Source organism: Apiotrichum porosum (assembly GCF_003942205.1).
Source record: "Apiotrichum porosum strain DSM 27194 chromosome Unknown scaffold_5, whole genome shotgun sequence".
NCBI lineage: Eukaryota > Fungi > Basidiomycota > Tremellomycetes > Trichosporonales > Trichosporonaceae > Apiotrichum > Apiotrichum porosum.
In genome coordinates this window covers 899,767-914,137 of record NW_021167112.1, presented here as the reverse complement: position 1 = coordinate 914,137, position 14,371 = coordinate 899,767, and the positions used below count along the sequence as shown (strand labels likewise).

General features: G+C 57.7%; 7 protein-coding genes across 7 annotated transcripts; 2 read left to right on the top strand and 5 right to left on the bottom strand.

Moving 5' to 3' along the window:
* Positions 1-127: 127 nt before the first annotated feature.
* Positions 128-1,814, top strand: EHS24_007616 (uncharacterized protein; the record flags this gene model as incomplete). The annotated part of the gene is made up of 4 exons (XM_028622966.1): positions 128-225; positions 547-577; positions 634-724; positions 961-1,814. The coding sequence occupies 4 exons, from the start codon at positions 128-130 to the stop codon at positions 1,812-1,814; spliced, it is 1,074 nt and encodes a 357-aa protein (XP_028476859.1).
* A 231-nt stretch (positions 1,815-2,045) lies between these two features.
* TFB3 (TFIIH/NER complex subunit) lies at positions 2,046-3,385 on the bottom strand (the record flags this gene model as incomplete). Its single annotated transcript, XM_028622965.1, has 5 exons — positions 2,046-2,683; positions 2,721-2,794; positions 2,832-2,984; positions 3,022-3,110; positions 3,164-3,385. 5 exons carry the CDS (start codon positions 3,383-3,385, stop codon positions 2,046-2,048), a joined length of 1,176 nt encoding a protein of 391 aa, XP_028476858.1.
* A 642-nt stretch (positions 3,386-4,027) lies between these two features.
* Positions 4,028-5,175, top strand: TIF45 (eukaryotic translation initiation factor 4E; the record flags this gene model as incomplete). Its single annotated transcript, XM_028622964.1, has 4 exons — positions 4,028-4,243; positions 4,397-4,618; positions 4,675-4,892; positions 4,950-5,175. The coding sequence occupies 4 exons, from the start codon at positions 4,028-4,030 to the stop codon at positions 5,173-5,175; spliced, it is 882 nt and encodes a 293-aa protein (XP_028476857.1).
* Positions 5,176-5,819: 644 nt separating this feature from the next.
* On the bottom strand, positions 5,820-6,781 carry EHS24_007613 (uncharacterized protein; the record flags this gene model as incomplete). Its single annotated transcript, XM_028622963.1, has 2 exons — positions 5,820-6,577; positions 6,643-6,781. 2 exons carry the CDS (start codon positions 6,779-6,781, stop codon positions 5,820-5,822), a joined length of 897 nt encoding a protein of 298 aa, XP_028476856.1.
* A 255-nt stretch (positions 6,782-7,036) lies between these two features.
* EHS24_007612 (uncharacterized protein) lies at positions 7,037-8,899 on the bottom strand (the record flags this gene model as incomplete). Its single annotated transcript, XM_028622962.1, has 8 exons — positions 7,037-7,216; positions 7,264-7,497; positions 7,539-7,696; positions 7,737-7,811; positions 7,913-7,952; positions 7,997-8,191; positions 8,233-8,316; positions 8,696-8,899. 8 exons carry the CDS (start codon positions 8,897-8,899, stop codon positions 7,037-7,039), a joined length of 1,170 nt encoding a protein of 389 aa, XP_028476855.1.
* A 792-nt stretch (positions 8,900-9,691) lies between these two features.
* On the bottom strand, positions 9,692-10,279 carry EHS24_007611 (uncharacterized protein; the record flags this gene model as incomplete). The annotated part of the gene is made up of 1 exon (XM_028622961.1): positions 9,692-10,279. The coding sequence occupies one exon, from the start codon at positions 10,277-10,279 to the stop codon at positions 9,692-9,694; it is 588 nt and encodes a 195-aa protein (XP_028476854.1).
* Positions 10,280-11,624: 1,345 nt separating this feature from the next.
* On the bottom strand, positions 11,625-13,644 carry EHS24_007610 (uncharacterized protein; the record flags this gene model as incomplete). The annotated part of the gene is made up of 5 exons (XM_028622960.1): positions 11,625-12,480; positions 12,531-12,717; positions 12,757-13,176; positions 13,220-13,338; positions 13,427-13,644. The coding sequence occupies 5 exons, from the start codon at positions 13,642-13,644 to the stop codon at positions 11,625-11,627; spliced, it is 1,800 nt and encodes a 599-aa protein (XP_028476853.1).
* Between the last annotated feature and the right edge of the window lie 727 nt (positions 13,645-14,371).

Sequence of the window (14,371 nt, the reverse complement as noted above, 5' to 3'; positions counted from 1 at the left end):
GCAGTGGCATATCAGTTGTCGCGCATATGTAAAGTGCTTGGCCCTTCTGGGTATATCACACATCGGAGCAATTGCTCGACGCCTTTTTCTTCCTTCCACACAACCCACCACCCACCCCCACCACACCATGATCGCCACTGCACTCGCATTGGGAGCACTCGCCGCACCGCTCGTGGCCGCTACGTCCTATCCGCTCAAGGACTCTTGGTCGGGCGACGGATTCATGTGAGTGGGACATTCCGGCCGTCCACGGTTACCTCTTATGCCATGGGGGGCGTCCACCGCGCCGCGGCAACTGGCGACATCGACATCGGCATCTTGAGTTGCAAGTGCCGCGGCAACAATGGATGCCGAGACGATCCCATGCACAACGGCGACCACACGCTTGTCGTTTGGTAGTGCCATTCAGCAATGCATGGAGCGTGGTGGACGCGTTCAGTGCACAACCTTGCGATTCCGGGGTGATGACTGCGCATCGGGGGCGCGTGCACTGCGCAACCACGACCACCCAAACCTGAAAGATAGGCACACGCTGACCGGTCGCAGTGACGGATGGGACTACCCCGCTGCCACCTACGTAAGTTACCAAGGCCTCAGCTAGAGTCCCACTGAGGGTCAAAGCTGACTCTTTAGGACAACACCACCAGTGGAGATGTCTTCTGGGCCACTTCCGCCAACACTTCGCTCATCTACGTCAACGACGCTGGACGTGTGGTTCTCAAGGGTACGTTCTTCGCGGACCGTAGTCTGCGCCATACCAGTTCCGTGACAAGGCTGTGCTCGCTGGTGGCCGGTGTCACCAGTGACTGATTCACCGTTTGTTCCGGGGGTCTTGCGCATATGCTGTGGCCCCCCACCGGTTGGCTTCATAACGGGCCAATAGTGCCAACATCCCTCAAAATGTGGCTGTGGCTGTCCACCGCGATCCATCGGAATTCACAAGCTGACATGCTACCGCAGTTGACAACACGTCTACTGTCGCATACAACGAGAAGCGCTATGCACCCGAGCTCATCTCCAAGACGGGCTATGCCGCCGGTACCGTCTTTGTCATGGACGCCGTCCACCTGCCGTACGGCTGCTCGGTCTGGCCCTCATTCTGGACGCAGGGTACCGACTGGCCCACCAACGGTGAAATCGACATTTTCGAGGGTGTCAACTTGCAAACGACCAACCAGATGGCGCTGCACGCCGAGGGTAACGGCTGCTACGCCTCGGACTCGGTGACCTTTTCGGGCTCCATGCAGAACACCAACTGTTCGACCTCGTACAACTCCAACGAGGGTTGTTCGGTGCTGGACAACAGCACGGCCAGCTACGGTGCCGCGTTTGCCAGTGCTGGTGGCGGTGTCTTTGTCGCCGAGTATGCCGAGGAGTGGATCAAGATCTGGTTCATCACGCGTGACAGCGTCCCCAGCTCGCTCAGCTCGAACGCGACCACCATTGACACCGACGACCTCGGCACTCCCTCGGCATACTACCCCTCGTCGACCTGTGACATTGACACCTACTTTGGCGACCAGCGCATGACTCTGGACATCACCCTGTGTGGCTCGTGGGCCGGAACCGCCAGTGTCCTGGAGGAGACTTGCGACGCGCTCGTTGGGGACGCGACATGCTACACCACATATGTCGAGGGCACCCAGACTACCACCTACGCGAACGCCTACTTTGAGATCAACTACGTCAACGTCTACACCAACGCCTCGACCTCGACGAGCAGCTCCAGCAGCTCGGCCGCGAGCTCGCGCAGTGTGGTGCAGTATGGCGCGGTCGCTGGCGTCGCCGCCGCCGTCATTGCCCTGCTCATCTAATAGCCGTACGGCAGGGTTATGCTGGTCATAACGCGGGGATTTGATCATGAGATCCCCTGGAGGTATGTAGGTATAGGTATTTCAGTGTAGAGGACACATAGAGGTTTGCACTGCATACCTGTCCCATAGATTCGTTTAGAGTACAGATGGATTAGCTTGCTAAAATACCTGCAACCCTGGTGAGATGCTAATGATGATACATGGTTTGCCTGTTCCTGTCTACTGCTACCTCTACGCGAGCGGCTCAAGGCTGAGCGCCTCCACAGCGCTACGCACCTCCATCTCCCAGAACAATGAAATGTCCCAGCCACCACCACGCACAGCCCCTTCCCTGTCCTCTTTCGCCCAGACCACGCCAGCACGCCCGTCGGCATAGTTGTCCTTGAGGTTGTACCAGTGGCTCCACTCGGCCTCGTCGGGGTCCGAGTACGGGATGGGGACGTAGGGGCCGGCGTATGAGGGCGAGTTGGGCGAGTGCGGGGTCTCGTCCACATCCTTGACGTTGTACAGCGCGGCAAGGGACGGCGGGACAGTGGCAGCCAGAGCAGCTGCGCGAGCTGCCTTGGCCTTGGCTGCGCGATCGGCAATCTCCTTGGCTAGCTCCTGGCCTCCCGATGGCCGCGCGAGCGCATCGACAATCTCGGCCTTGACGCGGATCTCCTCGGCGCGGTCGACGCGCTCAGCCTCCTCGATCATGTGGATGCGTTCGGCACGGGCACGCTTTTCCACCTCGTCGCGCTCGGTCTGGGAGAGGGCCTCCATCGCCTTCTTCTGCTGGTTGGTCGCGATCAGGCTCGCATTGTCTGTAGTATACGAGGACAGTGCGGCCTCAGTTGCTGGCACATCGACATCGTTGAGAAGGTTGAACGCTGGAGAGTTAGTGTTTCGACGGGACAATTAACTCACTGTACTCCTCCACCGTCTGGAGGTAGTCGTCATAGTCTCTCAGAGACTCAAAGTCTTCTCGTCGCTTGTTAAAACTGCTTGTCAGCTGATTTCAAGATTCCCTCAGCTCACATTTCAGCCATTCGTCGCCGCACAGAGATTTCCTTTTCGACCTTGAGGTCCTCAAAGGTCTGATGGGCAAAGTTGACCTTTCGCAGCACCTTGTCACACTGCGGACACGGCTCGGGGCCGAGCGTGAAGAGACGGTCGATACATGATTCACACCTGCTCTGTCAGCTTTATTACTTCACACAATGCTCACATCTTATGGTAGCACGGTGAGACGAGGAGGCGGAGGTTCTTGTTGAACTGCCTGTCGGTCTGGCAGACGGGACACACGTCTTGCTCAGTCTGAGTCATGTCAGTTATTGCTTTGCGGATTTGCTCAATAGCAGCACACCCACCCTGTACTCTGTCACACGCTTACTCGGATCCCTCACGCCTGCCACGTACAGGTATCCGTCATCATTGCCCTTTGACCCAGGCGCGAGACCAGCTCCGCGCGAGATGGCACCAGGACCGTTCGACGCGGCTCCAGGTGGTCGGCGCATGCCCACGGACGCGCCTGGGCGGCGCACGGGGTTGACTGGCCGCTTGAGGGTCGGTCGAGCCGCTGATGTCGACATGGTGGTGAGGATAATAGGAGTATGAAGAGAGGGGCAGACAAGACGGTGGTGGAATGAGACCTCCACCTGAGAGAACGCCTGCCAGACAGGGACTTGGAGCGCTGGAGCGTTGGCGGGTCGCGCGCAGAGGTGTGTGCCGGACGGTATGCGACCACTGTTATACAATGTTTATTTTCAGCGAGCTGTTGACATGGACCTTGTGAGAGGTGACGGAGAGGGAGAGGGAGTGAGGTGTCTCAGTCAGCCAGATGCATCTGTGATGATATATGGATGTGGACGCCAGACGGTGGACTTGAGTGGCGGTATCACGGCTGGCCGGTTGAGGACACGTCATTGTGCTCACGTGGTCTCCGTCCTGAGTGGAAAACTCCTCTTGACGAGCGTTGAGCAACTAGATTCCAACTGCTATTACAGGCCAGTCAACTCAACACTGACTGTATCCACGACCACCCAACCCCTCGCAGGCTACGATAACACAGAACCGAAACACACGTTCGGTTCTCCCCCAAAAAAGATCCCCAGAACAGCGTTGATCTGTTCACCGCCCGTCAACCAACGCTCTCTTGCCACCTTCCTCTGGTGCGAGTGATCTAGAACTACTCCCTTCCCCTCCCCTCCCCCCTTCCCCCCACCACCACAACCATGTCCGCCCTTCCCGCCGCCGCGGCCGCGGCCAACGAGCAGACTCTGTCGGACGCGCTCGCTGCTGCTTCGATCACTGCCGAGCCCGAGACGACCGACGACAAGGCCGTCGAGCAGCCTGAGAAGACCGAGGAGGACCTCGAGGATGGCGAGATCAAGGAGGACGACGGCACGCCCAAGACTGTGTTCCACGACTCTTCCCGCTTCAACATCAAGGTGGGTAGTCTGGATAGCTGCGCTGGCTGGGTGGAGTTGGGAAGCCATTCACACGCGAGCCATCGAGCTGGCGGCTGGCTCAGCGCTGTCCTGTCCGCAGCACCAGCCCGATATTGGAGGTCCAACTCTTGAGCTTCTACTAACACCTCTCAGCACCCCCTGTATGCCCCCTGGACCCTCTACTTTGACTCGCCTCAATCAAAGGCTCTGCCCAAGACGACCACCCTGTCGTCTTCCGCTGCCAACCACGGCGGCTGGCTCGATGACATTCGCAAGGTCATCCAGTTTGACTCGATCGAGGAGTTCTGGGGCCTCTACAACAACATTGTCCCCCCTTCGCAGTTGCCTGGCAAGGCCAACTACTACCTGTTCAAGGTAAGCTGTCTCGCACCGTGGAGTCATTTCAGCGTGCTCACCACCCTTCCTTCCAGAACGGCATTATCCCCGCTTGGGAGGACCCCGCCAACAAGAACGGTGGCAAGTGGTCGGTCCAGGTTCCCCGTGACAAGTCGAGGTCGACCATCGACAAGATGTGGCTCTACACCATGCTCGCAGCCATTGGCGAGACCTTTGAGACGCCGCTGGACGGCTCTGCCCCGGGCGACTCGGACCTCGTGACCGGTGTCATCATGTCATGCCGCCCTGCTTTGTAAGTGGCCACGGATCACATACGACACGGATGTGTTTGGCTGACACTCATTTCCAGCTACCGTATCGCGATCTGGACCAAGGACGCGCCCGACGTTGCGCTTACCGAGGAGACTTCGCCCCTCCTGAAGCGCGTCATGGACATTGGAAGGCACTTCAAGGTGTCGGTCCTGGGCTTTGAGCTCGAGCAGAAGCTTGGTGGTGGTTACTCGACTGATTGCCAGTTTGAGGCTCATTCCGACTCGATGGACAAGAAGAAGAGCAAGACCAAGCTGACTGTGTAGTGTAGTGTATCTCTTTAGTAGAGTAGACGCTCGATGCAGATGATATGGGGAGTGTTTGCCGAGGGCTGCGGGGCGGCTTGCGTGTTCTCACAAGGGTGCCAAGAGATAGAACATAATGACAACGGAGGGACATCTTGGTAATTGATGGAGGCGTCCAGTGGGTGCAGCTAGACCGAAAAGAATGCAGATTGCACGGTCCTCAGTGGACGTGCACATTAGCAACGTTCCGCCTCTCCCAGATCGCGTTCGACTCAGTCCTCCCTCGTCCAATTTGTATCACTATGAGTTGCATGCAGTAATGTACATCCCTACACCCGTAGGCGTGGTGTCTATCTCGTCGGTCCACACAGCCAGCGCTGTCGTCCATCCAAAGCCGCGCCGCGAAGAGGTAATCGCAGGTCTAAGGTTTTCGTGTCAGCTCTGTACTCTGCAGCACGAACGAGGGAAGCGAAGGAATGGGTGGGTGTCAGAGAAAACACGATCAATTACTACAAGATCTCCCGGCATAATCAACATTCCCGCAGGTCTGTTGTCCCTATGCATTTGGCTCATCACGATGACAGGTGGGGGAGGGAAAGTGGGACAGGAAACAAGCACTCACAGTGTGTCAAACCCTTCGACTCGTCTCCCCGTTCGTCCCTCTTTTACTTGGTCCTCCTAATCTTCTCCAACAACATGTCCATCCTCGCAGACATGTTGGGCTGACCCTTGCGTCCCGTCGCGTTCGTCTTGGCTGTCGGTGCGCGCTGGAATTTGCCAAACGCCTCCTTCTTCAGTGTGCGCATGGAGCCCTCCTTGGGCGCCACGGTGGGCTCTGGGGAGAGCACGCCGCGCGCACGGGCAGCCGAGGCGGCGTGCGGTGCGTCGTCGCGCTTGAATGGCCGGCGTCCGCCTTGACGGTCGTTCGGGTTCGAGTTGTTGTTGCGGTCCGAGCTAAACTTGCCCTTGCCCCGCGAAGCAAAGTCACGGTCACCCTTGCCTCCGCGTTCGCGGTGGGGCTTGTCGCCAGGCGCAGGCCCAGCGCGGCCCATCCGCTTCTCGTCGCCGTGCAGCTTGGGCTCCTGCGCAGGCTCCTCACTGCCGGCGCGTCCGCGTGCGGCCGCGCGCATGGCCTTGGCGAACGCGGCACCCTCAGCACCGAGCATGTCGTCGTCCGAGTCATAGTCCGAGTCGTCCAATGCCCCGCCGGCCTTGCCCTCATCGTCGCTTCCAGAGGGGGCGGCCTTGCCCTTGCCCTTGGCGGTGTTCTTGGTCTTGCTCTTGACCTCGCCGGCGTCACGCTCGCCACGCCTCCGCGAACCGTCGCCGAGACGACCGCTGCTCAGACCCTCCTTCTGGAGAACCTTAGCATACTGCTTCTTAATCTTGGCCTTTTCAATCAATTCGGCCTTGATCTTGCGTGCTGCGAGGAGAAGAGGGGGGCGAGGTCAGCGTCTAGGTTACATACACTGCACGCGGAAAACTCACCCTTGCCGAGGTAGGCATCTTTTGGCGCATGCGATGGGCCGACACGAAATCCACTGCGCTGGGATGCTCCTGCCGAAGAGGTCTTCTTCTTGTGGTCGGGCTTGCCTCCGTCCTTTTGTTTACGGGTGACGCGCGGCATGGTGGGTGATGATGATGTTGTTGGACACACGAGGCGAAACAGACGCATGGAAATATCTGTTGCAGAAGTGGAGGGACGCGCTCTGGCAGATATTTTTGATTCCGGCCAAGCAAATCAGTTGATCCGTTTTCTAATAAACAGTGCTAATCGCAGCGGAATCCTCAGCAGACCATATCAGTCTCTGGGATGTTTGGACACTGAGACACATGCATGATATACAAGAACTTCATTCTTCTGGTTCATAGTCATCGTTGACTACGATTTGATCAACTTGTTCACCAAGTCCTGCCTCGTCACCGCTGGAATGTCGGCTTCCCGCAGGCGTCTTACGAGCTCGTCCTTGCCCAAGTTCTTCAACTCAATGACGCGAGGTTGGTGTGCGTAATACTGTCGTCCGAACGGTCCGAACCAGGATTCAGGAAGCTTGCCTTTGTGCTGGATCTATTGTCAGCATCTCGCCGACGAAGGTCGCGTCCACACACCTCGTGGGCCATGAGCTTGAACGCCATTAGTTCCTCGTCGGGTAAAACGGAGAGGCCACGACCTCTGACAGCGAGCCGAAGGGCTACAAAGGACAGTTTGACGTAGTCGATAGAACTCTCGCCTCGGTTCGTAATTTGAGGTCTGGCTGCGCGCTCGGAGTCCGGTTTAGGTTTAGCCGCGTATTTGGGTATGTCGAGCGATTCGAGTAGCCAGTCCTCCTCGACATGTGCGGCCTAGGTCGTCAGTGGGATGAACAGGTAGCGGCCATTCTCACCTCTTTCAATGCGAGCCGGTAGCAAAGAATGTCCTTGCGGATATTGACAACTCGCGCGCTCAATCCCGCAGCCTGCCACCGCAGACCTTCTTGCTTACACATTGAAACGATATGCTGATAGGTGAACATCGCGTTATAGTCTCGCGCACGTTTGGCCACTGGAGGAGTCAGCTGAATGCCAGAGCAGGTGATCCTCACCAGGATCATCGGCCGCCGCTGCGAGTGGGGAGGCGCTTGGGTCGAGCGATGACAGCCTGGAGTAGACGGGTTTGGCTGCAGTCCTCTGGGATTTTATGTTCTGCACAAGTTTGGCAGAATCGATATCATGAATGTGGGTTACTGACATCAGTCACAATCTGAAGCATGTCACTCACTGCCAAGGGCGAGCCACCCGAAACCTATCGCCTCTCCTTTCTGCGATATATCAGCAAAGTTGAAATACCGTTTGAATAACGCACATCACACGCCACCAAGCACCGGATGGCGTCGTCGACATTCTCTTTGTGGCCAAGACTTCGAAGTCCTCGAGCTTTCAGTACGAGGTCAATTTCTGCCTTGGTCAAGCCATTGTATAACTCAGCCCTCGCTGACGCGAAGTAGGTTGGGGCCTCCTTCAAGCGCCAGCGCTTCGGAATCTGGTGTGGAAGGCATTCCTGGGACGGTCAGAGAACTGGTGCAAAGGATGGAAACTCACATCTGACACCCGCAGACGGGAAGCCATTTCGGCGTTGGTGAAACCCGACCACCTCCCCTTCAATCCACGCTCACGAAGAAGCTCCTGCAGTTGCCGGCCCGTCAAGGAATTATAGCCGGACTCGTCTTTGAATGGTGACTTAATTCGGGCCAGCCATTCCCTTGGTACTTGTTGGCCAGACTTGCGGTGAGTAACCGTTCACAGCAAGACGCAGGCAACTTACTTCCAAGGCTTGCAGTCTCGTGCGCATATCATATGGGAGCACATGCGTGCACAGTCCGCGTTGTTTACAAACCTCGACCAGTGGTGTCATCTGAAGCGCCCAGATCTCGTGGGCCTCCAGTGTTGGTGGTGCGTCCCGCGACTTATCTGGTGTTGGCGGCGTCCAGGGTGAATCGCACATCCAGTGTTCCGGCACACTTCCCCCCTGCACGTCAGCAATTCAGTACACGTAAAGACTCACTTCTGACTTGCGTAGCCTGACACGCATATCGTCAAAGGTCCGGCCAGGATAAATGTGATGGAGTCGCCGTTTCATGAGCTCGTCCTGGAGCTCAAACATGGTCATATTGTCATAGCGATCAGAGTTTCCCGGTTCTTCTAATGACGTTGCCTCGTCCGTGTTGCCGAGTGCAGTCAGACTTGCGGCCTTGTCGACGGGCTTCATGGACGGTCCGGCACTCGGTTGGTCGGCGTCCCCGACTGGAGTCGAGTGACCAAATCGCCTCCCTAGGGGCATTTGTACCGATACAACAGAGGCACAGTGTCGATAACGCATCGTGGCCCTCCAGAGGGTCGGAACGGCACCTCGAAACGACATCTTGACCCCCTTTGCGAGCAGCACTGATGGACGATGCCGGTGTTGTGCCGTGAGTCGAGGGACGATTAATCGTGGCAAGACACAAGCCAGTAGCGCTTGTAAAGAGGTGTACACACTCCAATGGATGCAGGCCCTTGGTTTTGGCTGGTGCTTGAGCCTACTGTCGCCGCGGAAGGTTGAAGTGGATAAGTGATAGGATGTGTGTGTTGACAGAATGACGCGGTTGGTTGGTTGACGGGATGAACAGGACATTTCAATTGTGGGGTTAATGTCAACAAACCCCTCCTAATCAGGAATCCTAGTAACATTTTCAATACTCTTTCTCGGTCCGCCAAAACTCGGATGACGTCGAGCAGTCAAGTGCACACCAAGTGTAGACCGAGTGCAAGGGTAACAGATAATGAGGGAGCCGCCCAACACATAGTTCCAAGACGGACGTCTAACAAGCTGACATGTCCTCCATGTTCAACTCCACCGCGTCGTGCGTCTCAGACGCCCACCAGTCATGCCAGTCACTTGACTGGCTTCGGCGGCACTGTGCTCCAACGGCCAACGTCTCGTGCAGCTTGTTACATGCTCTGCCGCTGCCCTCGTTCCCCCATTATTATGCAATCTATACACACCGCACACACGAACCCTTCATCCCAGGGTCTGCGCCTTGACTTGCTCCAGTGCGAGCATGGCGACAATCTGGAGCGCCTCGGCTTGCTTCTCGATGGACACCTCGGAGGCCTGGGGCACGTGAACGAATCCGGCGGGCGTCTCTTCGGGGAGCTGAGCGACAACCGTGTACAGGAGCGTGTTGCAGACGTAGCGTCCTGCGTCGTCCGAGATCTCGACCGGGATCCCAGCCGCCTTGATAGCGTCCAGAGCCTTGCTGACAGGCAGTCGGGTGGTCAAAGTGTTTGGACCGGGAAGGATAATCTCGCCGTCGGGCTTGGCGCCGTCGTTATCGGGGATGCGGCCCCGCTTGACGTTGTAGGCGGTGCGTTCGAGGCTGATGAGCTTGCGGTCTCCGGCGACACCGACGCACACGACCACGTCGGCGCGCACGCTAGCGGCCTTGTCGATTACGGCCGGCCCCGCGCGCGCGAACACGACTGGCACCTCGAGAAAGGCCGCGGAGACGCCCTCGCGATTCAAGTTTTCGACCGCGAGGCGAGCAGACAGGCGAGAAGGGTTCTCGGTCTCGCCGCCAAAGGGCTCAAAGCCGGTGATGAGGATCATGACGGAGTGGTGGGTGTTGGAGAACTGGAGGGTAATGCGAACACGAGTTGATAGCTTGGATCTTGTCGGGTCGGCCCATGTGGGCGCTACGAGAGGACTGTCGGCCGTCGCCGGCACGTGACGTCATGGCTAGAGCCCCGTTGATCGCCGCGCCGAGACGGTCGTCGGTGGTGGTGCGTGTCGCTGTGGTGGTGAGCACCGTTGTCTCAGCCATGGCCAGCCCGCCAGCTGCTGATGGAGGGTGCAAGGGATGCATAATGTCACTCGGTTACGCTACTGTCGGACGCTCTTCTATCAAAGCAGCGCCACCCAAAATGTACTTTGCGGCCGGAACGGGCGTGTACGACCACGACGTGCGTTTCGGCTTGCGATCCTGCTTTGGCTTGGGAGCCTGTGTGTATTGGATATGGGCAGGTGGAAATAATACAAGGTGAGGACGAGGGTCTGGATGTCAGTTGATGTGCCCAAAAGAGCTCTACCGTATAGCTCACAGAGAGGCATGGGTGCCGAGCAGGACGAGTACCAAGCTCTGCCAACGGGTTTGAGTCCGTCCGCCGGCTGTGGTGCCCAGAGGCTGGTTGGGTAAAGTGATGGAGCAGGGAGTGAGGCGCTGTGTACTGGGTGGAGCATACTGGCTTGGTGGGATGCTGTGTACATGGGAAATGGAGGTTGTGGCGGTGGGAGAAGATGGAAGCGGGGAATGGAGTGTGCGTTCTTGTGTGTTGGGCCGTGATGGCAAGAACAATAAGATCAGCTGCATCTCAGCGACTCTTATATTCTTCTCTGCACCGCCATTTGTTTGCATTCAGCATGCCATTCCCTCGTGTACAATGCAGGATGCATAAGGAAAGTGGTTGAGCTTGATCGCGCCTGTCGAAAACAAAACTACTGCGCCACCAGTGGCAGTCCGCATCCGGCAATGGTATGTGTCTTCGTGGCCGCTCGCCTGCATTGTGGGGCAGCCAAGCTGAACAGCCCATGTGTCGTAGCCATCCTCATAGATTTCACAGTTCCCAACGCGAAGGACAGAACGAGTGCGAGGGCACAGCAGCCTCGTGGCCGTAGTTGTAGGGATAAACAGGGAGGACCAACTAAAGGGCCAACGATGGTGAGCTCCAATCGGCTGGAGATGCGTGCAGCCCAGTCAGATGAAGCACTGGTAACGGATAGACATGTTACATCAATTTACTAACGTTTAACCGTACTATGCACCCACTGCGGGCGCTCAATATACCAAGACTGGTGGGGGGGAGCATAGAAAACAGGAGACCTGTTACGTTTTGTGCGATTCTAGGGTGGGTGTGCCGCGCGCGACGCCGAAATATGACGCCTTTGTACTCTCTTATTACTGGTACTCGGCGGCGAGGAACAGCGGGTCGATGGTCCACGACGGGAGGCTCGCCGTGTTCTGGTTGAAGTTTTGGAACGTCTCGTACAAGCTGCCCAAGGCGCCGTGAGCGTCGATGAACGATTCGGTCGAGCTCATGGAAGCAAGAGCTCCAGCGCTAAAGTTTTGGAGGCTGCCGTCGACGGACGCTGGCGAAATGTCCAGGCCTACAGCCTCGGACAGCTGAGTAATCTTCCTGCTGGCGTCGGCAGCTTGCTTGCCCCAACGAGGCACCATGAGCCCAATCATCCAGACGGCCATGGCGATGGAGACCTCGGCTTCGGTCTTGGTCATTTCAAACTTCCAGAAGCAGAGGACAATAATGTTTGCGCAGGTCCTGATCTGCTGGAGGTGCTGGTGCATGAGATTGTAGGGGAGCCTGCGATAAATCGAGCTGTAACGAACAATGACTTGGACTGCTGAACGGGCAAGGACCGACAGTGACGACATGGACACGCGCTTGTCCGTTCTCGAGCAGATCGAAATAGTGATACGGCCCCAGTCCCACAGCACACCGAGGAAGGGGTCGGTGTAGACGTTCCCAGTGGTACGGCCGTCCAGAACCCAGGTGCCGCACCACGTAGCCCACCTTTGCTGGATGCCGAGCATCCAGTCGAGCGAGAGTGTGGCATTGCGCGAGTCGTGGAGGCCCATCATGACTTGAGTGTTTAAGACGAGTAGCTCTGTAAATGAACGGCGGACAACGAGAGCGACCACGGCGTCGTCATCTTGAAACGGACGAGAGCGAAAGGTCATCCTCTCAAACTCGCCCGCGCTAATGATAGGTGGGTCGCCGGTCAATGCGGTTGTCCAGCTGGTGGGTCAGCATGGACTCCATGACATCTCGACATCTCGTAAACTTACTAGTGCGCATAGAGGACTTGCAGAAACATGAGGTCGGCACGGTCTGTAGAGGAGTAGCCATGCGCCGGCGTCTGTTCCTGGTGGATGCCGAGCTCCTTCGCTTGCGCAATCAGCCACGAAACAATAATCCGCGTTGTATCGCTCGTGCATGTGAGACACGAATAGTACCAGATTCCGCAAAGAGCGTCTGCGAGGTCAGCATCGATGTCATGATGATCGGACCTACGAAGAGAGGTAAAGCTCACGCTTCCCCATTTCTCCAGCACGTTGACCGAGTTGCGAAAGAAGGCAACGTCCATCCTTTCGTCATCAGGCACTGGGATGGCGCGTCCGGCCTGCTGGCCCGAGTCGACAGTACCGCCTGGCGTGAAGCCCTGTAGACGAAGATAACCCATAGCGATGCAGATGAGAATGAGCGACAGCTGATCGGGCGCCAGGGTGGACGGTGACGACACGTAGCGGTCGAACAGGTCCAAGATCCTTGGCGCGGTGAGGTGGGAGCTGAAGGGGAGCATGAATTCGGTGAACTGGGTCATGGCATCGGCAATGTTCGGTGGGAGAGGATGGGGCATGGGCGGCACAGGTGTGTTGAGGTCGCATGATGGGTGGGAGGGGGCTTCTTCGAGTCCAAGACTAATGTTGTGGCCTGACGGTCAGCGCCGCCGCGTCAGCAGGTCATGCAACCTCACCAGTCTGCGCGTGGTAGATGTCCTCTAGCTCCTCGTCCAGGACACGCATGAACCTCGTGCGCTCAGGATAGGTGGAGCCCTCGAGAGCGGCTGTTGTTGCCTGCTGCGACCGCCTGCGCCTGATGGTGTGTGAGCTGAATCCTATATTCCCCCGCCATTCCTCCGTCCCTCCTAGGCCACTTTGCCTTCTTTGTCGTCTTCACATACCTGAGTGGGCGAGCTTTATCGCGGACCAGGCAGTTTTCGAGTCCCGCTTCACGACAGCCCACACATGGGTATGGGGGTTCACACTTGATGCGTCTAGCACGGCAGTTTTCGCATGCACGGGAGATGCGTGTGCGGCGCACTTTCTGAGCGGGCGCCGAGGAGGATGTGGGACTCGAGGCCGAGTCGTCGCGCGTGGTGCGCGAGGCTGACGGCGGCATCGTACGTGGGGAGGTGGTGGTGGTGTCTGCTTGCACGCAGACTGTGTGGTCCCAGGCTTGCCGCGTGGATTGCCTGGGTAAAGGGGGGTGTTGATGGAGTGGGGGGTTGTTGTTTCCAGCAAAGTAGACAAACACAAAAGAACGCCGGTTGTAGTGGTGGCGGCGCGGGAGAGCTGGCCCGATGAGATAAGTCGGCAGAAGCGGGAGCAAACGGGGCGGGCCGGATGGCGGGGTGGCAGCGCGCGGTGGGGGGGCCTGCGGCACAGTCGGCGGTGGCGCCGGTCCCACATATGGTCTTTCCGGCCGCCGGCGAGAGAGTGGGGGAGGATGTGGAGATTGTGGAGGTCGTGGAGACGGCGTGCAGCGGGTATGGCAAGTGAGAGAGAGAGAGAGAGAGGTGGGTGGGGGGGGAGGCATCCAAAGCTTAGTCAGAGAAAGGCCACTGTCGGACCTGCAACAACACTCCGATGACAGACGAGGCCCGCAGCCAGGGTAATGGGCTCGATTCGATGCGGTCCCACGAGGAACAAGGATCACCGGAGTAGAGATAAGACCAAGATATTGACCCACTACAGCAGTGGAAGCAGTCCGTTTTGTTGTACTCTGTGCGCAAATGCAAATCTTGTTAACCTCAGCAACAGGGGTGTATATCTCTGTCCCGGAGTCGGTGTCCCTCGCCACACGTTAGCCCTCCCCCCTCCACCGTCCTGCATGCGGACCCTCCACA